We start from the raw sequence: 18,113 nt of genomic DNA, 5'->3' as shown, positions 1-18,113 counted from the left end.
GGGCTTTGTCAGGAAGTCCAGGATGCACTGGCAGGAATGTGTGCAGGTAATGACTTGTTTATAAAACAATACTATGTGGTTACATGACAATACTTCATCATCAAAATTTCAATGCAGGAAAAAGACCACAAATTTACAATAAATTATTAAATTTAAGATGCGCCATTTAATAAAAATTTTATATTTTTTTTGAAATGACACAAATTTTTTTTAAAAACCGAAGGGTTATAAAGAAAGATTTCCAAGGCAGCACCGAGTAATTTTTTTTTTTTTTGAAAAGGGGGTGGTAGGGGCAGGTAGGTGCCTACTATATATACTAGGTGCTTTTAATAAACATTATCCCATTTAATCTTCATAACAACTCTGTAAGGTAGGTACTATTTCCCCCCCATTTTACAGCTGAGGAAACTGAAGCCAACAGAGGTAAACTCTAGACCCAGTGGTCTATCCACTGTACCATGCCAGCTGCCTCTTTAGAAATGGGTACTTCTTCGGGGCAGCTAGGTGGTGCAGTGGATAGCACTGGACCTGCAGTCAGGAGGACCCAAGTTCAAATCTGGTCTCAGATACATAACACTTTCTAGCTGTGTGACCCTGGGCAAGTCACTTAACCCCACTGCCTAGCCAAAAAAAAAAAAGAAGAAGAAGAAATAAAAGGGGGTGGTAGGCCAAATAAATTTGGGACTCTCTGCTCTATATACTACTTATATTATTAATCAACTGAGTAAGAATAAAAATAACCTATTGACCTATGCAAAATTTTAAACAGAAATGTTTTTCTACTGTCAAAATTAAGCAAAACAAGATTTCTCAATGTAGACGATAGTAAGACTTATTCTCCATACTCAGTAACTAAGTATGATTTCTATTAATTATTAAACAACTATGACAAACTGACACTTTTTCAGGCTAAAAATCACTGAAGTCAGTTCATACATTTTTTAAAGTTCACTTAGAAAAACAGGGTGGGAAGACCAAAGAGTATTAATTCTGAAGCATGCTCGATATCCTTAACAGACATGTCTCCATGCTGTGAAACAGCAGCAGAAAAATTGAGACCCTCCAAAAAGAACCAACACAAGCCCTTTCAAGTGGGTTTAAGTGCTACCCTTTGCATTCAAGGCAGGCTATTTTCCTAGTGTTCTTAGGGACCCTAGCGTTGGTCCCACGGCACTTCATTAAATCACAATCTAGGGCCTAGGAGCCCAGTTTAAAAAATCTAGTTCAAGATTTCCTGTTCCAATATAGCTCTCTTCCCTTTAAAACCAGTAAAACTCTCTACAAAACTGAAAATACTTGCCACTGAAAGGTCACAAAACACAGCAACAATTCCTACTTTGACAACAGATATATTTTTAGTTTGAAACCATAGTCCATTTATTAAAAAGAAAAACATCTGACTTACTAACTGGCATTTTGACAAACAGTAAAAGCACCTCTCAGAAAATCACAGTGCCTATTAGACCGAGTACATTTTTATGGTTACAGGTGTCAATAATTTAAGGATCTTTATACTTTCAGCAAGAAATTTATTTAAAATTTTTGCATCAAATCTCATTAGTAAAAATGATCCATACTTCTATAAACTACTGGTCTATATAGTTCCTTCATTAAGATGCCAGGGACACATTATCATAGAAAAATAGTTTAAGAGAGGATTGTCTCTTTCAATTCTCAAGACTAATATGTATAGCATAAGTATTAAATGTTCTTTCATGTTTGATAGAACTCATCATTTGAATCAGGTCTGGTCTTTTTTTCCCCTCTTCCTGGGGTAGTTCCTTTATAGATGGTTCAATTTCATTTTCAGTGACAGGATTGTTAATTTCATGCTATGTTAATTTAGGTAATCTATATTTTTGTAGGCAATCCTCTATTTCACTGAAATTAAATTAGTCTGGCTAGCATATAATTATGTATAGTAGTCACTGACTAACTTTTAAGTTTTCTATTGGATTTTACTTTGTTCATTTTTCTTAATTTGGCAATTTCATTTTCTTCCTTTTCTCAGGTTTGTTAAAGTTCTATCGTTTTGTTAGTGAAAGAACTAGCTTTCAGTTTTTTCCATTTCTATAATGTTCTATGAGAGAAAAATTCTAATCCAATGTCAGCTAAGATACAGGGTCATAGCAACTGAGAAAAATTGTAATGGACATCAAGTCTCTTTAAAGTAATCTTTTTATTTTTTTAAAGGATTCCTTCGTTGTTCTCAGGTTTTGCCCACTAAAAAAACAGTATCCTTCTTTCTCCGCTCCTTCTTCAGATGCTCTTCTATTTTTCTAACCAGGTACTTGAGGATGTACAGTTTGGGAAAAGGTGTTATTGGGCCATCAAGAAGGTCACTAGGTGTCTGAAGCATTTTAGTACCTTTCTGAATGTCTCTTAAGAGCAACTGGGCGGCTAGTTGTGTGGTCTAGCCAAATACAATTGTACATGAAACAACTGCTGGGCTGTACTCTGTATAAAAACAGTACTCAAAGCACAAGGGAAGAAACAAAGGCATGTTAAGAAAAAGTACAAAATAAAAAGTTTATTGGGAATCACTTAATTTTACAAGTCTTCCTACAAATATTTTCCAACACAGATCTAATCGGGTCACTTGCCAATTCAAAAACCTCCTGTGGCTCCTTAGCACTCTAGGATAAAATGTGAGTTCCTCATTCTAACATTTAAGACCCTCCCACAAACTCTTTCCATCCCACTTTTCCATTCTTCTTATTCATGCATTCTACATTGTAGCCAAACCATATCAGTCCTCAAACTCAACATTCCATGTCCTAACCTAGTACATTTGTACAAGTCGTCCTATATGCCTAGAATGCATTCTCTTTCTTATCTGCTGCTTTTTAGAATCTTTCTTTCTTCAAAGAACATCTCAGATGCTATTTCCTCTATAAAGCCTTCCCTTTTGCCCTCAGTCATTAGTATTCTCTCCTCCTTCAAATTATTTTACATTGACTTATCTGTAGTATAGGCTATACTTCCCTAGAAGAATGTATGTTCCTCAAGGGGTGAGACTTATTTTTTCTTTGTATTCCTAGTGACCAGTAAAATGGGCACTTAATAATTTAACTTAATACTGCTGTGGGCCAATGACAGAAAAAACAGTTATTTAAAAATTGTGTCTAGCTCAATGAAGAAAATTACTGGAGGCTTTAGCTTTATTCTGAACAGTTCATTTTCTTACTCTCTTGTTTCCCTTCTTTTAGCTTGTTAACTATGGATGTAATGGCAACAGACTCAAAATTTATCAAGTAAAACTTTATGGGTCTTTAAAAGTAGAGTGACAGATGAAAAACATATATACAATGGATCAATGAAATGGTTCTTCAAGCTGATCCAACAATGATACCAAGTGCACACAACTGTTGCTCCATGAAATCAATTCTAACAGATTGGTGATATTCCTTCAGATAGCCTCAATGTCCCTTAATTATAGGTTATGGATCTACTGCTTTTAAAGTTATCTAATCTTTTATCAACCTAATATTTTCAGCTTATTTTATTACTTGGATAAAAAAGTTCCATCTTTTAACTATGTATTATGTAAAACACGTCCTTTAATTTTCTTACTTACATTTTTTACTACTAAAAAATTATGGCCTGTGTTTCCAGATTTCTTAAATAAATCTGTGCTTGTAGTATGCATACTGGTTATAACTTTATAAAACCAATGCTATCAGAAGAATCTAATCTTGAGTTAAATCTTTTAGACCTGAAATAAGATGCTCAAAGGAAAATAATGAGTTAAAGGAAAGATAAACAAAAGGTTATTAGAGATATCCCAGGACAATTGGATTTACTCTGGCTTACCTCTTTAGGACACTGATTTTTGCAGGAAGTCAATAGGTTCTTTTCATCTACATCAGCAGCTGACAATCGTCTAGAACCAAATATGAAAAACTTACAAAAACATCTGAATAAGAAGTCCATTTATAGCACTTCTGGGCAAACTTCAAAAATCATACAATTTCTAAACTTCTCACAAAATGTTTTTAAATTATGTTTGTTAATGAACTACTTTTTCAAGAAAAAAAACATTCAAAAGTCATTTATTAAGTTTCTACTATATGCAGAGCTCTTCTTTATTGTCTTGTGCAGATTTTTAGCTCATTCACATTCAACCACCCATCCATTCAAACACTTTTTAAGCCCCTACTGTGTAAAAAAGCACTGTGCTGGGTGCTGTTAGAAATATAAAATTTAGACATGACAGTATCCAACCTCATGGAACTTACAGTATAAAAGATGTCACAAAGAATACTATGTAATATTACACAACTGCAATTGAAATGTACACAACAAAATGCTATACTAACGAGTTTCACAGAGTTGTTAGTTACTAACTACAAGAAACAAGGAAGGCTTGACAGTAATGAGAATCTCAGTTACACTTTGAAGGATGGATAGAAAGGCAGAGGCAAAAAAAGCCAGAAATTACAGGCACTCAAGAATAAAAATATGGAAAAAAGAAAAATGAGAAGGCTAGAAAGGGAAAAGGGGTACCAGATAAAGGAAGGTCTTAAACATTAGGTGAGAGTTTGCACTTTCCTTAGAAGGCAGTAAACATCCAATAAAGATTTCTGGACAACAGGATAACATGACCAACTACATGAATAAGAAAAATTAACTTGGCAGCTGTATGAATTTGAGATGTAAGAAAGAGGTTGGAAAGATCTTTTAAGTGAAAATTGCAACAGTCTCTGAATATGATAATGAGGACCTGTATAAGACTAGTGGTAGTGGGAAGAGAGGAGAGGATGAAGTTAAGAGGGTAGGACCCATGACTAGATGTACTATCTGGCTATGAAAAATGAGGGAAAATAAAGATTCAAATATAACCAAGATCATGAATATTATAAATTATGAAATAGTATTTCTTATTATTATAGTGACAGTATCACAAACAAAAGTAGTTATAAGAAAAGTCGAGCGAAAGATAAGTTCAGTTTTTGGAAAAGGTAAGCTTGAGGTACCAATCAAACATCCCATTTACAGTCAGAAGTACAAGTCTAAAGCTGATAAAAGTTCAAGACAAGGAGCAAGAAAAGAGGGGGAAATATTCCTATTATGGGGTAAGAACAAGGAGGAAGATAAGGAAGATCAGGAGTCTGTGGTCTTGGCTTCAGCCAAGGGAAGAGAATGTAACCAATGGAGGGAGTCTACAAAAACAAACACATCAGAGGTCAAAAAGAAAGACAACTGAAGCTTTCTTCTGTATATGGCTATCTGGAGGTCTTTGGTGACCCCTGCGAGGACAGTTTTAGTAAGATTGTAAGTTGCAAGTGAAGGAAGGGAATGATTAGACATAGATTTCTCTTTCAAGGGAGGGGAGAAGAAGAGAGAAAAAGAAGAGAGAAAGCTAAATGAGGTAGAAGTAAGAATGGGTGATTGTTGTTTTTTGTTTTGTTTTGGTATTTTTAGGGCTGGAGAGACCATAATATAGAAAGACGAGAAGAGGCCAACAGAAACAGGATGAGGATGAATGAGAAAAAGGATAATTGCCAGAAAAACATCCTATAGTTAAGAGACAAGGATGGAATTAGCCTGAGTGAGCAGTAGAGATCTCTCTTTTTCAGTGACCAGAGGAAAAAAGAAAAGAATGGGTGAGGAGGATGTGAAGATGTTTTGAGGAGTGAGAACTGTGGAGTTCTCTTTAATAACCTTCTGGATAAAGTAGTCACTTTAAAGTCAAAAATTAATTTAAAATCAAAATTCTAAATAAAGTCAAATAAAATTCAAATAAAGTCAATATTTATGTATTCTTAAATAAAATAGCTGACTGGCAATATAAAAGATATGATATTCAGCAAAAGTATGGAAATTCTAACGATATATCTTAAGGGTATAAAAACTTTCACATTACTTAAAACTTGGGCCAAAGTCCATTATCTTAAGTGATCAAGTTGTATAATGGTTTGGTTTGGGTTTTTTCCCAAATGAACAATTTTATGTGCCAAATTTGCTCTCCATAAAAACATAAGAAACATGCACATTTAGAATATGTGTGTGTATGATGTATATATGTATATATATGACTGTGAATTGGTCAGTTTCTCAGACTTTGTTTTAAGGAGGTATGACCTATAATTTTTTTGAGGCAACTGGACTTATTGAATAGTTAGAGAACTGAATAATTTAATTCACATTTGACACATACACACACTGGTTGTGTGCTCCTGGAGAAGATACAACTTGTCACTGACCCTAGGCAACCCCCTAACACTAAGGTGTCATCGTATCCTGGTGAAATCTAATTAGAAGAGAGAGAGAGACAGAGAGAGAGAGGGAGAGAGAGAGATTGATTTTCTGTGTGTGTCTCTGTGTGCGCGCACACATGCCTGTGCTGGCATGTGCTCAGAAGATCAGTTCAAATCCTGCCTCAGAATTAAATCCTGCCTTCCTATCTGTCTAACCCTATGCAAATTATTCAATTTATCACAGGGCTGTTACAAGCAAGGATCAAATCAGAAAATGTGTGGACGGAAATGGTTTTAAAAAGCAAATAATAAAAACTGTTTTTACATGTAACTGGGGAAAATATTTTAATTTTAAAAAGGAATATTTAATCTAATTCTTTCATGTTAAAATCTAGAAAAAGAAAAAGGTCCTTCAATCTGCTTACCTGCATTCCACATATAAGCTTATGAGCTTGCAATGACATTTTATTCTGAGCATGTGAACACAGGGAGGACATTTTCCAGAGTGACAGAGCAAAATACATGGGTGAGGACAACCTGGTGGCCGTGGTTTACAGCATGTTTCTTCACATTGAAGACATTCTGGTCCTGCCTAGTAAGGAATAAAAAATAAATTCAGCCAACTGTGGAAACCATTATTTTGGCCCAAGCTGTCATTTCCCATTTCCTTAATATCCATTTTTTAAAAGTCAGAATCCTTTAGGAATTGAGCTTTCCTACTCATCAAAAAGAAAAGGAAAAAAGAGACTAAACAGCAGTGTAGGCTTTTTAAAAATGTAAATTAGCAAGACAGTTTAAATAAGCACATATTTAACTTAAAAATGTAACTTTGCTTTTTTAAAAGAGAATGTGGAAAAGGGGCAATATAAAAGGGAGTTATAAAATTAAATGGTACAGATTTCATTCCCCTCTTCCAAAACAAAATCTTCAAATGACTAACACTAGAGAAAAATATAAAAAGAATAAAAACAATTGTATTTTCAAGGCATAATGAAGCCCCTTGACAAATAAGTCACTGATTGATATTATCAAACTGCCATGCAAAGGTCAGGCTTTATCCACAGGACATTATTGAAATATATGAGTTTATAAAAATGGACAAAATAGCTCAATCTTACAGATAAGGAGAATAAATTGAAAAGTTTAAATATTTTTTATCCCCACTTCCAGCTATCAATTATTACAAAAACTTCTAGTTCTAGGATTATTTAAATAGGAAATATTAACCTATCATAATACAATATCTAGCAAATAAGATCCTTTTCTAAACATTTAGGATTATGAAAAATATAGCAATGGTTTGAAAAGGCCTACAGCCAGTCATTTTCCATCATAAGTTAGCTACAAAATATTCATCACAACTAATTCTTGCCTATTTGCCAAATATAAAGAAGAACAATGAACTGAGAGTTGAGAGTCCAACTTCCTGTGTGGCCTCAAGTTACAACATCCGAGGTCTTCAATAACCTAATCAGTACAATGAAAGGTTTGGCCTAGAGTTCTCTAAGATCCTTTACAGCTCTAAAACCCTATTATACTATATCCACTCATTTGTTTAAAAAACATCTGAGGAAATAGACAATACAAATAAATCTAAGATATAGTCCCTGACTTCTGGGCCAATCATGGTATTTCAAGATAGAAGAGATTTTAGAGACCAACTAATCCAACCTCTTCATTTAACCTATAAGGAAAAAAGTGATTTGACTCAAGTCAAATAGGTCGAGAAACATATAGCAGAACAAAGATTCAAACCAAGGCCCTCAGAAATCAAATCAAATGCTCTTTTTAACATGATGCATCTCTCCTCCATCTTCACTATTTTCCTCAAATCCTATGCTCTAGAAAAGCCAACCCCAATTAGATACCATCCCAAGTATCATCAAATAGGTCCTATAGTGCACATTAAATATGACCTTCCAATAAAGTTCCACTTTAAAATGTCTTTGTTGAAGCAATAAAATTTACTAATTTTATTAAATTTCTACAGTTTACAACAGAATGAATACAGAAATTAAAGAGATTTGCAAAAATGTAAAACAATGCCACTCTTTTCACTAAATTGTTTTTTAATAGTTATTTTTCATTTTAAAATGTGATTTATGTTAACACATAATGGTTTAACGATGCTATTTTAAAATGAACTAATAATTTAACATTTTAATCAGTTTTATTTTCTAATAAGGTTTAGTATTCCAGAGATATAAATCACACACAAAAGTTCTTTGGGAGTCCTCAATGATCTGACAACCAAAACTGAAAACTGCTGGACCTATATGATATCAAAAGTCCTTTGTAGCTCTAAATCCAAAGATTCAGCGGGCCACAGATAAAGGTACTATCCCAAGTCTGATAATATAGCTAGGATATCTGAAGTTGAGATAGGAGGAAGAAAGCTGAAGTTAACTACTCAAAGCCAAAACAAAAAAGCCACAAATATATTAGATTGCCCTTTCCCTCCCCCCTCCCTTCAGTATGAGGCATTTGGATTATGGAATAACAATACTATCTATACATTCAAGGATCTGTAGTTGTGTTATATATAGGAATGCTCAGTTTACTGGAATAGATCAGCAAAGCACTCTTAAGGTAAGTAAAAACTAAACACATAAACTGTTAATCAAAAACCATCATTGTAATGGGATTATCTGTGAATTGGATATTTTGTATGATTAAAGATGAAATATTAGCTAATATGTATAAATGAAAAAAATTAGGAAAAAAGCATGACTCAGTATTCTACTTACATTTGTCCTGACAGAATTTTGCAGCTTAAAACTATATGCCTTATTTCTATGTCATGATTCAACTGATTAAACAAAGGCCTCTGATGTAAAATTGTGTCAAATTCACCTATTGTGGAAATTCAGAATGTACTCAGGAAATATCAATGGCTTTAATGAAAATAAGACAAAATGCTAAATAAAGATGACTTAGAGACGTGAATTTCAAAGTTCTTTCTTCACAAGAATCCTATAAGGTTGATAGTACAAATGTTATTGTCTCTGAGCTTCAGTTACCTTAGCAGTAAAATACAGCAGACAACAAACATTGCTATTAAGTTACAGAATCAGGATCTGGGGCCAAGCATTCTGACTCCAAATTCAAGATTCTATAACACACTTCTCAAACTTCATACACTCATATTAATGGAATAAAGGTGACTAGTATCATAGTTTTTCAAGAAACAAATGGGTTTGTTTGTTTTTTAATCCCTAAGTACTGTACATAAAGCCATTAGATCTGATTTAAGTGATATCTAGCTTCTAATAGAAGCCCAACTTTAATGAATATCAAGTAACTGCATAAGCAATATATATAGTTAAATGCAGATTATCTGCATACACACATGCTTTATTATTTTCAAAATATTTGTTTTCTTGATTGAATGAGTATCTCCTATAAAATTAGACCTTGTCCAAAATAACATTACAAATTAGTGTTGGTAAACCCACCAAAGAGATATCAAAGTGAGACTGTATCTCGGTCTAAAATTATTTGAGACACAGACACACGGACACACAGACACACACACACACACACACACACACGTATATGCATGTGTATACATATATACATAATAGTAATAAAATTAATTTATATAATGCTGTGTATACATCTGCGTATGTACACATATCCCCCAAGTACTTTGTTACAGACCAAAGCATTATGCATAATACATATTATAATATATGAGACGTCATTTCAAGCCCAAACAACTTCAATCTGTCTCTCTATATATACATATACAGAAATGTATCAAGATTATATAGATTAGAATACATTTTCTCATTATCTAAAATTATTTTTAAAAGTATACAGGAATAAGAAGGGCTCTGGGGACATGAGGTTTTACCTCATATCCATCAGGTTGGAAAAAAAAAAGATCAAAGTAGAAAATGTTAGAGGGGCTATGCCCTATTGGTGGAGCTATGAATTGGTCTGATTATTCTGGAAGCCAATCTGGAATCATGCTAGGAAAGTCACTAAACTGTACATACTTTTTTTTTTCCTTGCAAGGCCACTGGGGTTAAGTGACTTGCCCAGGGTCACACAGCTAATGACTATCATGTGTCTGAGCTCAAATTCGAACTCAGGTCCTCCTGACTCTAGGGACAGTGCTCTATCCACTGAGCCATCTAGCTGCCTCTGTACATATGTTTTTAACCAGCAATACTGCTACTAGGCAAAAACCCATATATACAAAAAGATTTATTATAGCAGCATTTTTTATGATTGCAAAGGACTGAAAGCCCATCAAATGTGGAATGACTAAACAAAAATAAATGTAATGGAATATTGTTGCATCAAAAGAATATGAAGAATTGTGAGAAGCTTTGAAAGACTTGTAGCAAAGAGAACAGAAAAAGGAGAGCAACTTATACAATACCTAAAATAATGTTAAAACACTGAAAGGCCTCAGGACCCTAATAAATGCAATGATTTATTACTATTTCAATGAACTGCTGGTGAGGCATCTCTCCCTTGTTTTGGCAGAAAAGTAGCGGACTATGCTTGAAGATTGAAACGAAAATTGTCAGACATGGTCATTGTGTTGATTTCTGATATTTTATCTGTGCTTCTTTATTGGAGGAGAGTTTTACTGATAAAAATAGGGGAGGAGAAAGCCATGCTGTGGGGGGCGGAGAGGGGCCCGCACAGGGGTGAAGCAGTGCCAAAAGTTGCATCGATAAAACCAAAGACCAAAAACACCCATTTTCTATTATACTTAACAGTGACCACATTTTGTAAATCAAAAATTGGGAAATATGATCTGACAAGGAATATTGTTTTTGAAAATTCTCATTAAAAATATATTTCAGCAGACTTTAAGTCTGGCTCAATGCCGCTGGCCATCTGCATCACTTTTGCCTGGAATTAACATGAAGTTAGGGAACATTGTTTCCTTACCATAGTTACATGCTGTATCTGCTCTTTTATGGCAATTTTCTATAATCAAAAAGTTTAGTAAACAATATTAAATATATTGAATAATAGATTGACACTGGAACATCTGAGTTATTATAGTAAGGTGCAAGTATAAGATTGAGCTATTTGGCCTAAAATTTTAGCCCAAACAATTGACTAATTAAGTGTTTAGCCTTGACATCTGTTACTAGTATATATCCCTGTATAAGTTAGGGTCCTTAAATTCCTCATAATGGTATGAGGATAATCAGGTCAAGGACTTGTGAAACCATGATATTATTCTGTTACTTAGTTAATATCATACCTGTCTCAGTTCTGTTACAATTAGTTAATTTTAGAAGAAGAATGGCTTGTGATCTATCTTGTAAATGCCTTAAAGAAGCATCTACTTTAGTTAAGGGTTATTTATTTGAACATGACCAGAAGTTGAAATTGTTTTATTACTGGATATGTACTGTTTTGAAATTGACTATGTATGTATTGGAGTCTGTTATTAATTACTCAGTAGAATCTCTTCCTCCTGATGGGTGAAATGAATAATGAACTAATGCAAAGTTAAAAAAAAAAAGGTTAAAAAAAGTGTATTTCCTTTTCTTGAAAGCAGGACTCTCCCAGAAAACCTAGATTACTTTAATTCCAGTAGAATCTTACAAGCTCACTATTCTTATATCCTAAAACTACATGCAGATTCTGGCTGTCTACAGCCACCATATCTGCCACCAGCAAACCTAATACTGCTAGTAACTATGGATCTTCACTTACGTCTACCAGTCACAGATTTGTTTATCATTGCCACAGAGATGAACAAACATTAGGGCCAACAGATATTACTAGTGCTCAGTCTTGTACATGAAGCAAAGCCAGAATAGACTGGGACAGGGCTGAGGAGCAGAAGCAATTAATGGTTCAAAATATCAAAAAGGACAAGTATGACCAGAAAAAAAATGGTGAGCCAATCACATAAAAAACACATGACCCAAGCTCTACATTGGTATCCTTGAAGAATCAAATGAAATCTATGATACTGAGTAGATTTTTTATGGAAAATTCACATAAAGACATAGGGTAAGACTATCACTGAACAAAAAGGTATAATGGTTTGCAATCCGTACTGACTGGGGTCTCTATCCACATCAATAAGATCAGAGTTCCATGGAAGTAACAAAATATTTTAAAATCTTAAATGTTAACACTAATGAAAGAGGTGACAAGATTCCTACTAAAATCTATTCTGTTAAATATGATTGCTTATAAAAATAAAGACCTTACCTTTTTTTTATCCACACTGCCACTCATTTCAGTAACTTTATGACACTCCTTCATACAAGTATGATTTTGACAACTTAGTCTCCGTCCACAAAATCTCTTACAAGAGTAAGGACCCACAGCATGACATGGCAGGGGACTGACCTGAAACATTAAGAAAAGCAATAAAACACACATTTTAACACTTATATTTAGATAGGATCCTGCTCCAATGGTGACAACTAATTGGACAGTGAGGAAATAAATTATTCAACTTAAAGTTAAATTGTAATCTACAACCTCATTTTAAAAATTCTAGGTCAGAATTAGCTCAGATTTCTCATATCAGTAAGACCTAAAACATGAGAGTTCAGAAAATTCCTTTTGGGTCTCAGTGTTACTCAGTGATAAGCCATATTCTGCAACTTGCAATCGACTCTCTAACAGATATGGGATCACCACCACCACTGGCAGGCCTCCTATGTTGCATGAATACTTTTTATAAATTTCTGAACTGCTTAGTCAAACTAAATTATATTAGAAAACCAGCTTATAAAACACACAAATAGCCCACTGCCACCACGCCACCACCTCTACTGGCATTTTGGCCAAAATACAAAATGCTAAAATATTTACAAAATCATGGTAAAGACTGTTCATCCAACAATCTTAATATAGTAAAGAAATACATATTATCCTATGACTAAACTAGAAACAATAATTAGGTCATGGAGCTGTCTGTATATTTTTACTCTGGACACAGGCATACCTTTGTCTCTCTCTACCAAAAAATTTTACAATAGACTTGTGAAATAACAAGATAAATTAATAAAAGAAATAGCTGAGATCAACATGTTTTAAATTGCTTCAATTAACATCCCCAAAACCAAATCGATCATTTAAAGAAAAATCATCTTAGGGTGTATAATATCCTTTTTTAAACACTAGTCTTCACGTAGAATTATCCAAAAAAATTTCAGAAGTAAGATTGCGATGACCGCTAAAGATATACTCTAGAATTTATTAGCAATGAAATATCCTCTTCAAAGTTTCTTAAAATGAATGCTGTGGACAATGTAATACTTACACAGCACTTTACACATTATGTCATTTGATCCTTTCAACATCCATGTTAGGTAGGTACTATTATTACCCCATTACCCCTATTGTACAGATGAGGAAACTTAGGCTAAGAGAGGTCAAGTTACTTGGTCAAGGTCAGAGCTAGTAAGGCAGGACTTGAACTATGATTTTCCTGATTCCAATTTCAACACATCGTCCACTGCACCAGCACCGTCTGACAACAATAATGGGGTGAGGAGACCCAGGCTGTAATCTTCACTCTGCCACTAGCTTTCAGCCCTCAGGGAGGTCACTTCCCTTTGCTGGGCCTCAGTCTGGTCATCTGTATAGTGAGAGGACAGACTGGGTGGTCTTTAATCCCCAGCAGCTCTAAATTTCTCAGATTCTCTTGAAAATCAAATGATTTAATTAAGGAAGAACTAAACTGCCATTATTCTCTAGTACATAAACCTTCTAGTACTCAATTAAAAGCACTCTGAAATTGTAAAGTTAATTGAATTAAAATACTTGGACTTTATATAACCTGCTAAAATAACAGTGCTTCAACTTTGTATATAACAAATATACATCAAGCTTTATAATAATCACTTTTTAATAACCATTGCCCAGAACTCACCTCATGCTTCCCAAGACACTCTCTGCAAGGAAAAAAGAAACCAAAAGATTAAATACTTGAGAAAGAATACCTTAAGAAATCCTAAAATGAAAAAAATGCCAAATAATGTTAGTAATTTTAGTAATAATATACTTCAACTTTAATCATTCAACTGCATTTAAATTCTGACTATGTGCTAGGAATTAGGAATACACTAAGTGTCATTTCCTGGGGACAGACACAAAGACAAAAATCAGAATCCCTGCAACCTTCAAGGAGCTCACATTCTACTGGGGAAGATGACAAGTATGTAAATAAGTATATACATATAAACTAGGTAAAGGATATAAAACAAATTTGTAAGAAACGAGTGATTCTAAAAGATACAGGTGAAAAAAGAGTGCATGATACTCATGAGGAAGACATAGGACCAAGGCACAGAGACGGGAGGTAGACTGTGCAAAGAAGAGCAAGGCAGCTGGTCTGGATGGACCCGACAACATGGACAGGAAAATAACAGCAAATAAGGCAGAAAAGGGCCAGGTTTTGGAAGACTTTAAAAGCTAAACAGAGGAGTTTATATGTAATCCTAGAATAAATAAGGATCCATTGGAGGGAGATCATAGGATCTGCTAGGAAAAGTGTGGCCATGTGGAACGTGGACTGGAGTGAGGAGAGACCTGAGGGAGAAAGAACAATTATGAGGCTATTAAAATAACCCAGGTGAGAAGTGATGAGGGACTGAACTAAGGTAGTAAAGAGATGCTGTGGAGGTAGAAATGACAAGATATGTCACCTGACCTGGATCTGGGGAGAGCGAGATGGAGGAATCAAGGAAAGCACCAATATTAGAAACAGAGGTAAACGGAAAGACACTGGTTTCCTTGCTAGAAATATGGAAGTCTGGAAGGGAGGTGTGGCTTGAGGGAAAGGCAGTAAGTTCGATTTTGGAGATAAGTTGAGCTTGAGATGCCTATAATGAGATGGTTTGTCATATCTAATAGGCAAATGGAGATAAACAAATAGAGCTCACAGACTAGGGCTGGACATACAACTTTGGGAGTCATTTGCATGAAGACGATAATTAAACTGGAAGAGCTTTTTATTGCAAATTTTCAATATAGTCTATTAAAGTACTTAAAGTATCTATATGTACCAAAAAATATCCTGTTATGAAAAATTTCTAGATGAGACTAGACCAGAAGAATTGATGTTGCCCTAACATTAGAAGGAAGGTAGAAAATTGGGAAAGAATTTTTACAACCAGTCTCTCTGATAAAGGCCTCATTTCTAAAATATATAGAGAATTAAGACAAATTTATAAGAACACAAGCCATTCCCCAATTGATAAATGGTCAAAGGATATGAACAGACAGTTCTCAGATGAAGAAATTAAAGCCATCTGTAGTCATATGAAAAAATGCTCTAAATCGTTATTGATTAGAGAAATGCAAATCAAAACAACTCTGAGGTACCACATCACACCTATCAGATTGGCCAACATGACAAAACAGGAAAATGATAAATGTTGGAGAAGATGTGGAAAATTGGAACACTAATACATTGTTGGTGGAATTGTGAAATGATCCAACCATTTTGGAGAACAATTTGGAACTATGCCCAAAGGGCTACAAAAATGTGCATACCCTTTGATCCAGCAATAGCACTTCTAGGGATATATCCCAAAGAGATCAAACAAATGGGAAAAGAACCCACATGTACAAAAATATTCATAGCAGCTCTTTTTGTGGTGGCAAAGAACTGGAAATTGAGAGGATGCCCATCAACTGGGGAATGGCTGAGCAAGCTGTGGTATAGGAATGTAATGGAATACTATTCTTCCATAAGAAATGATGAACAGGCTGACTTCAGAAAAACCTGGGAAAACCTGGGAAGATGGTCTGATGCTAAGTGAAGTGAGCAGAACCAAGAGGACTTTGTACACAATAACAGCCACGTTATGCAATGACTAAGACTGTTAAACTGAACCCTTCTCAGCATTACAAGGATCTAAGACATCTCCAGAGGCCTAGGGATGGAAAATGCTGTCCACATCCAAAGAAAGAACTATGGAAGTCAAATCGCTATCACTTATTTTTACCTCCTGTTGAGTTTTGTTTCATCTTTCTGATGGTTCCTCCTATTGGTTTTAATTTTTACTTACAACTTCACTAATGTGAAAATATGTTTAATGGGTATGTAAATGTAAAGCCTATATCAGATTGTGCACTGTCTTGGGGAGGGTGGTGGGGAGGAAGGGGGAGAAAAATTTTCAACTCAAAAGCATATGGAAGTGATTGTTGATAAATCAAAATAAATTGATAAATCAAAATAAATTTAAAAAAAAAGAACTGATGTTGCAATAATAGTTATATTAGCCTAAAAGATTTGCAAAAGAAAATATCAATAAAACAAAACAAAACCAAAAAAGCCCCAAGCTGCAGTAGAGGTTATGTTTAAGTTTAGGACTCCACATTTTTTTTCTTTCACTCCCCATTGTATGATTACATGCAATGTGAATTCTATAATTACCAGATCACAAAAGTAACATAAAAATGGCTACACAATCATAATTATCAGGGTAAATGCAAACTTAATAACAAATAGTCAACATTTCTGTGGTTTGCTACAGGCTATTATTTTAAAAAACATTCCATGTATTACTAAAAGCCACCATAGCTTTCTGGCACATATAAAGTAATAGGCAAAGAAGCAGAGGTCAGTTACAGAACCAATGTCTTTGATTGTCCATTCAAAGAATAAACCTAAAATGGTAAGGAATGTAAGTCTGGAAATATTACACATCCATTATAAATGCCAGGCCTCAAGAGCAAAGAAAGACTAAAGCTCTCTGCAGGTATAAACAGACTACAAATGCATTTGTCCTGTTCTCACTTGTCTGTCATAACTAATCACCTTTGGAATTAATGTCTCTGGCATAACAGAAACAATACTGCACTGACAGTTAAGGAGATTTGGGTTCTAGCTGCACAACTCTCTAACTCTGGGCAATTTGTTTTACTTCTATTGACCTTGCTTTCCTCATCTGTACAATGAGACGTTTGGACTAGGTGATTTTTAAGTTCTATCCCAATTCTATTCCTCTAGTTTAAAGCTATTTTTCTTTCTCCTTTCCCCAGAGGAAGAGATGGACACTAAAGGACAAGGAAAACGGAACAGAAATATAAGATTATTTTTCTCTGCATCAGAACCTGCTAAAGTATTGTTAATTTGGAACATGAAAATTACTTCGTATAACTTAACTTTGTTTTTTCAAGTACCACATTTTATATACTAAAAGTTTATTCAGATTACAAGTACCATGTTTTCTATATTAAAAATTTATTCAGATTACAATTAACATTTAAATATTTTTAATCTTTGTTATAAATGCAACTACAAGTTGCTAAAGAAATCTAACAGTTCTTACTTTTTGTCAGCTTATCAGATGCAAGTAAAAACCTAAGCACAGACAAACCACTAAGGGGTAGAAAGGGAGGATAATCCCAATGAACTGTGCCCTGGTCAGAGCATCGAGAGTACTGAGGTCAGTTCTGGGAGCCACACGGTAGAGATTAGTAGGTTGGAAAGTGACCAGGAAAGTAACCAGGATGGTAAAGGGTCTGAAGTTCTTGCCATAAGAGAATAAAAGAAAATAAGGAAAGACTGCCTGAAAAAATGACTCAGAATAGATATGACAGCTGCTTTCAAGTATCTGAAAGGCTTTCACCTAGAAGGATGATATTTATTCAGTTTGACCCTAAAGCACAGAAGTAGGCTGAGGTGGCAAAGAAGAAAATTCAGACATCCTAATAATTAAAACTATCCAAATTAACTAATAAGTAATTAATAATAAGTAATTTACTAATAAGTAAAATGGGCTGCCTTGGTAGGTAAAGTGACTCCTCTCACTGGAGGTCTTCAAGCAAAAGGCTGAGTAAAACCTTTTCAGGTATTTCATAGGGCAATCATAGGGCAAATTTTTTTTCAGCTATGAATAATATGAGATGACCACTGAAGTCCTTTCCTGACTGAAGCTCTCTGATTCTACGGTTAGGTTG

At 34.5% G+C, this 18,113-nt stretch overlaps 1 protein-coding gene across 2 annotated transcripts in view; it reads right to left on the bottom strand.

Annotated features, from left to right (window-relative positions):
- NFXL1 (nuclear transcription factor, X-box binding like 1) overlaps positions 1-18,113 on the bottom strand; it is an 81,831-nt gene that overhangs the window by 11,881 nt on the left and 51,837 nt on the right. For both annotated transcript variants that reach the window (XM_020990542.2, XM_020990540.2), the window contains exons 16-19: positions 14,074-14,095; positions 12,399-12,539; positions 6,626-6,792; positions 3,814-3,883 (exon numbers count right to left, since the gene is read on the bottom strand). In XM_020990542.2, the coding sequence (XP_020846201.1) occupies positions 3,814-3,883; positions 6,626-6,792; positions 12,399-12,539; positions 14,074-14,095 (400 nt within the window). The remainder of the gene's footprint in view (positions 1-3,813; positions 3,884-6,625; positions 6,793-12,398; positions 12,540-14,073; positions 14,096-18,113) is intronic.

Source organism: Phascolarctos cinereus, unplaced genomic scaffold, assembly GCF_003287225.1.
Source record: "Phascolarctos cinereus isolate Bilbo 61053 unplaced genomic scaffold, phaCin_HiC Scaffold_9;HRSCAF=440, whole genome shotgun sequence".
In the NCBI taxonomy this organism is placed as follows: domain Eukaryota; kingdom Metazoa; phylum Chordata; class Mammalia; order Diprotodontia; family Phascolarctidae; genus Phascolarctos; species Phascolarctos cinereus.
The sequence above is the reverse complement of the archived record's forward strand: the minus strand, read 5'-3'. Positions and strand labels throughout refer to the sequence as shown.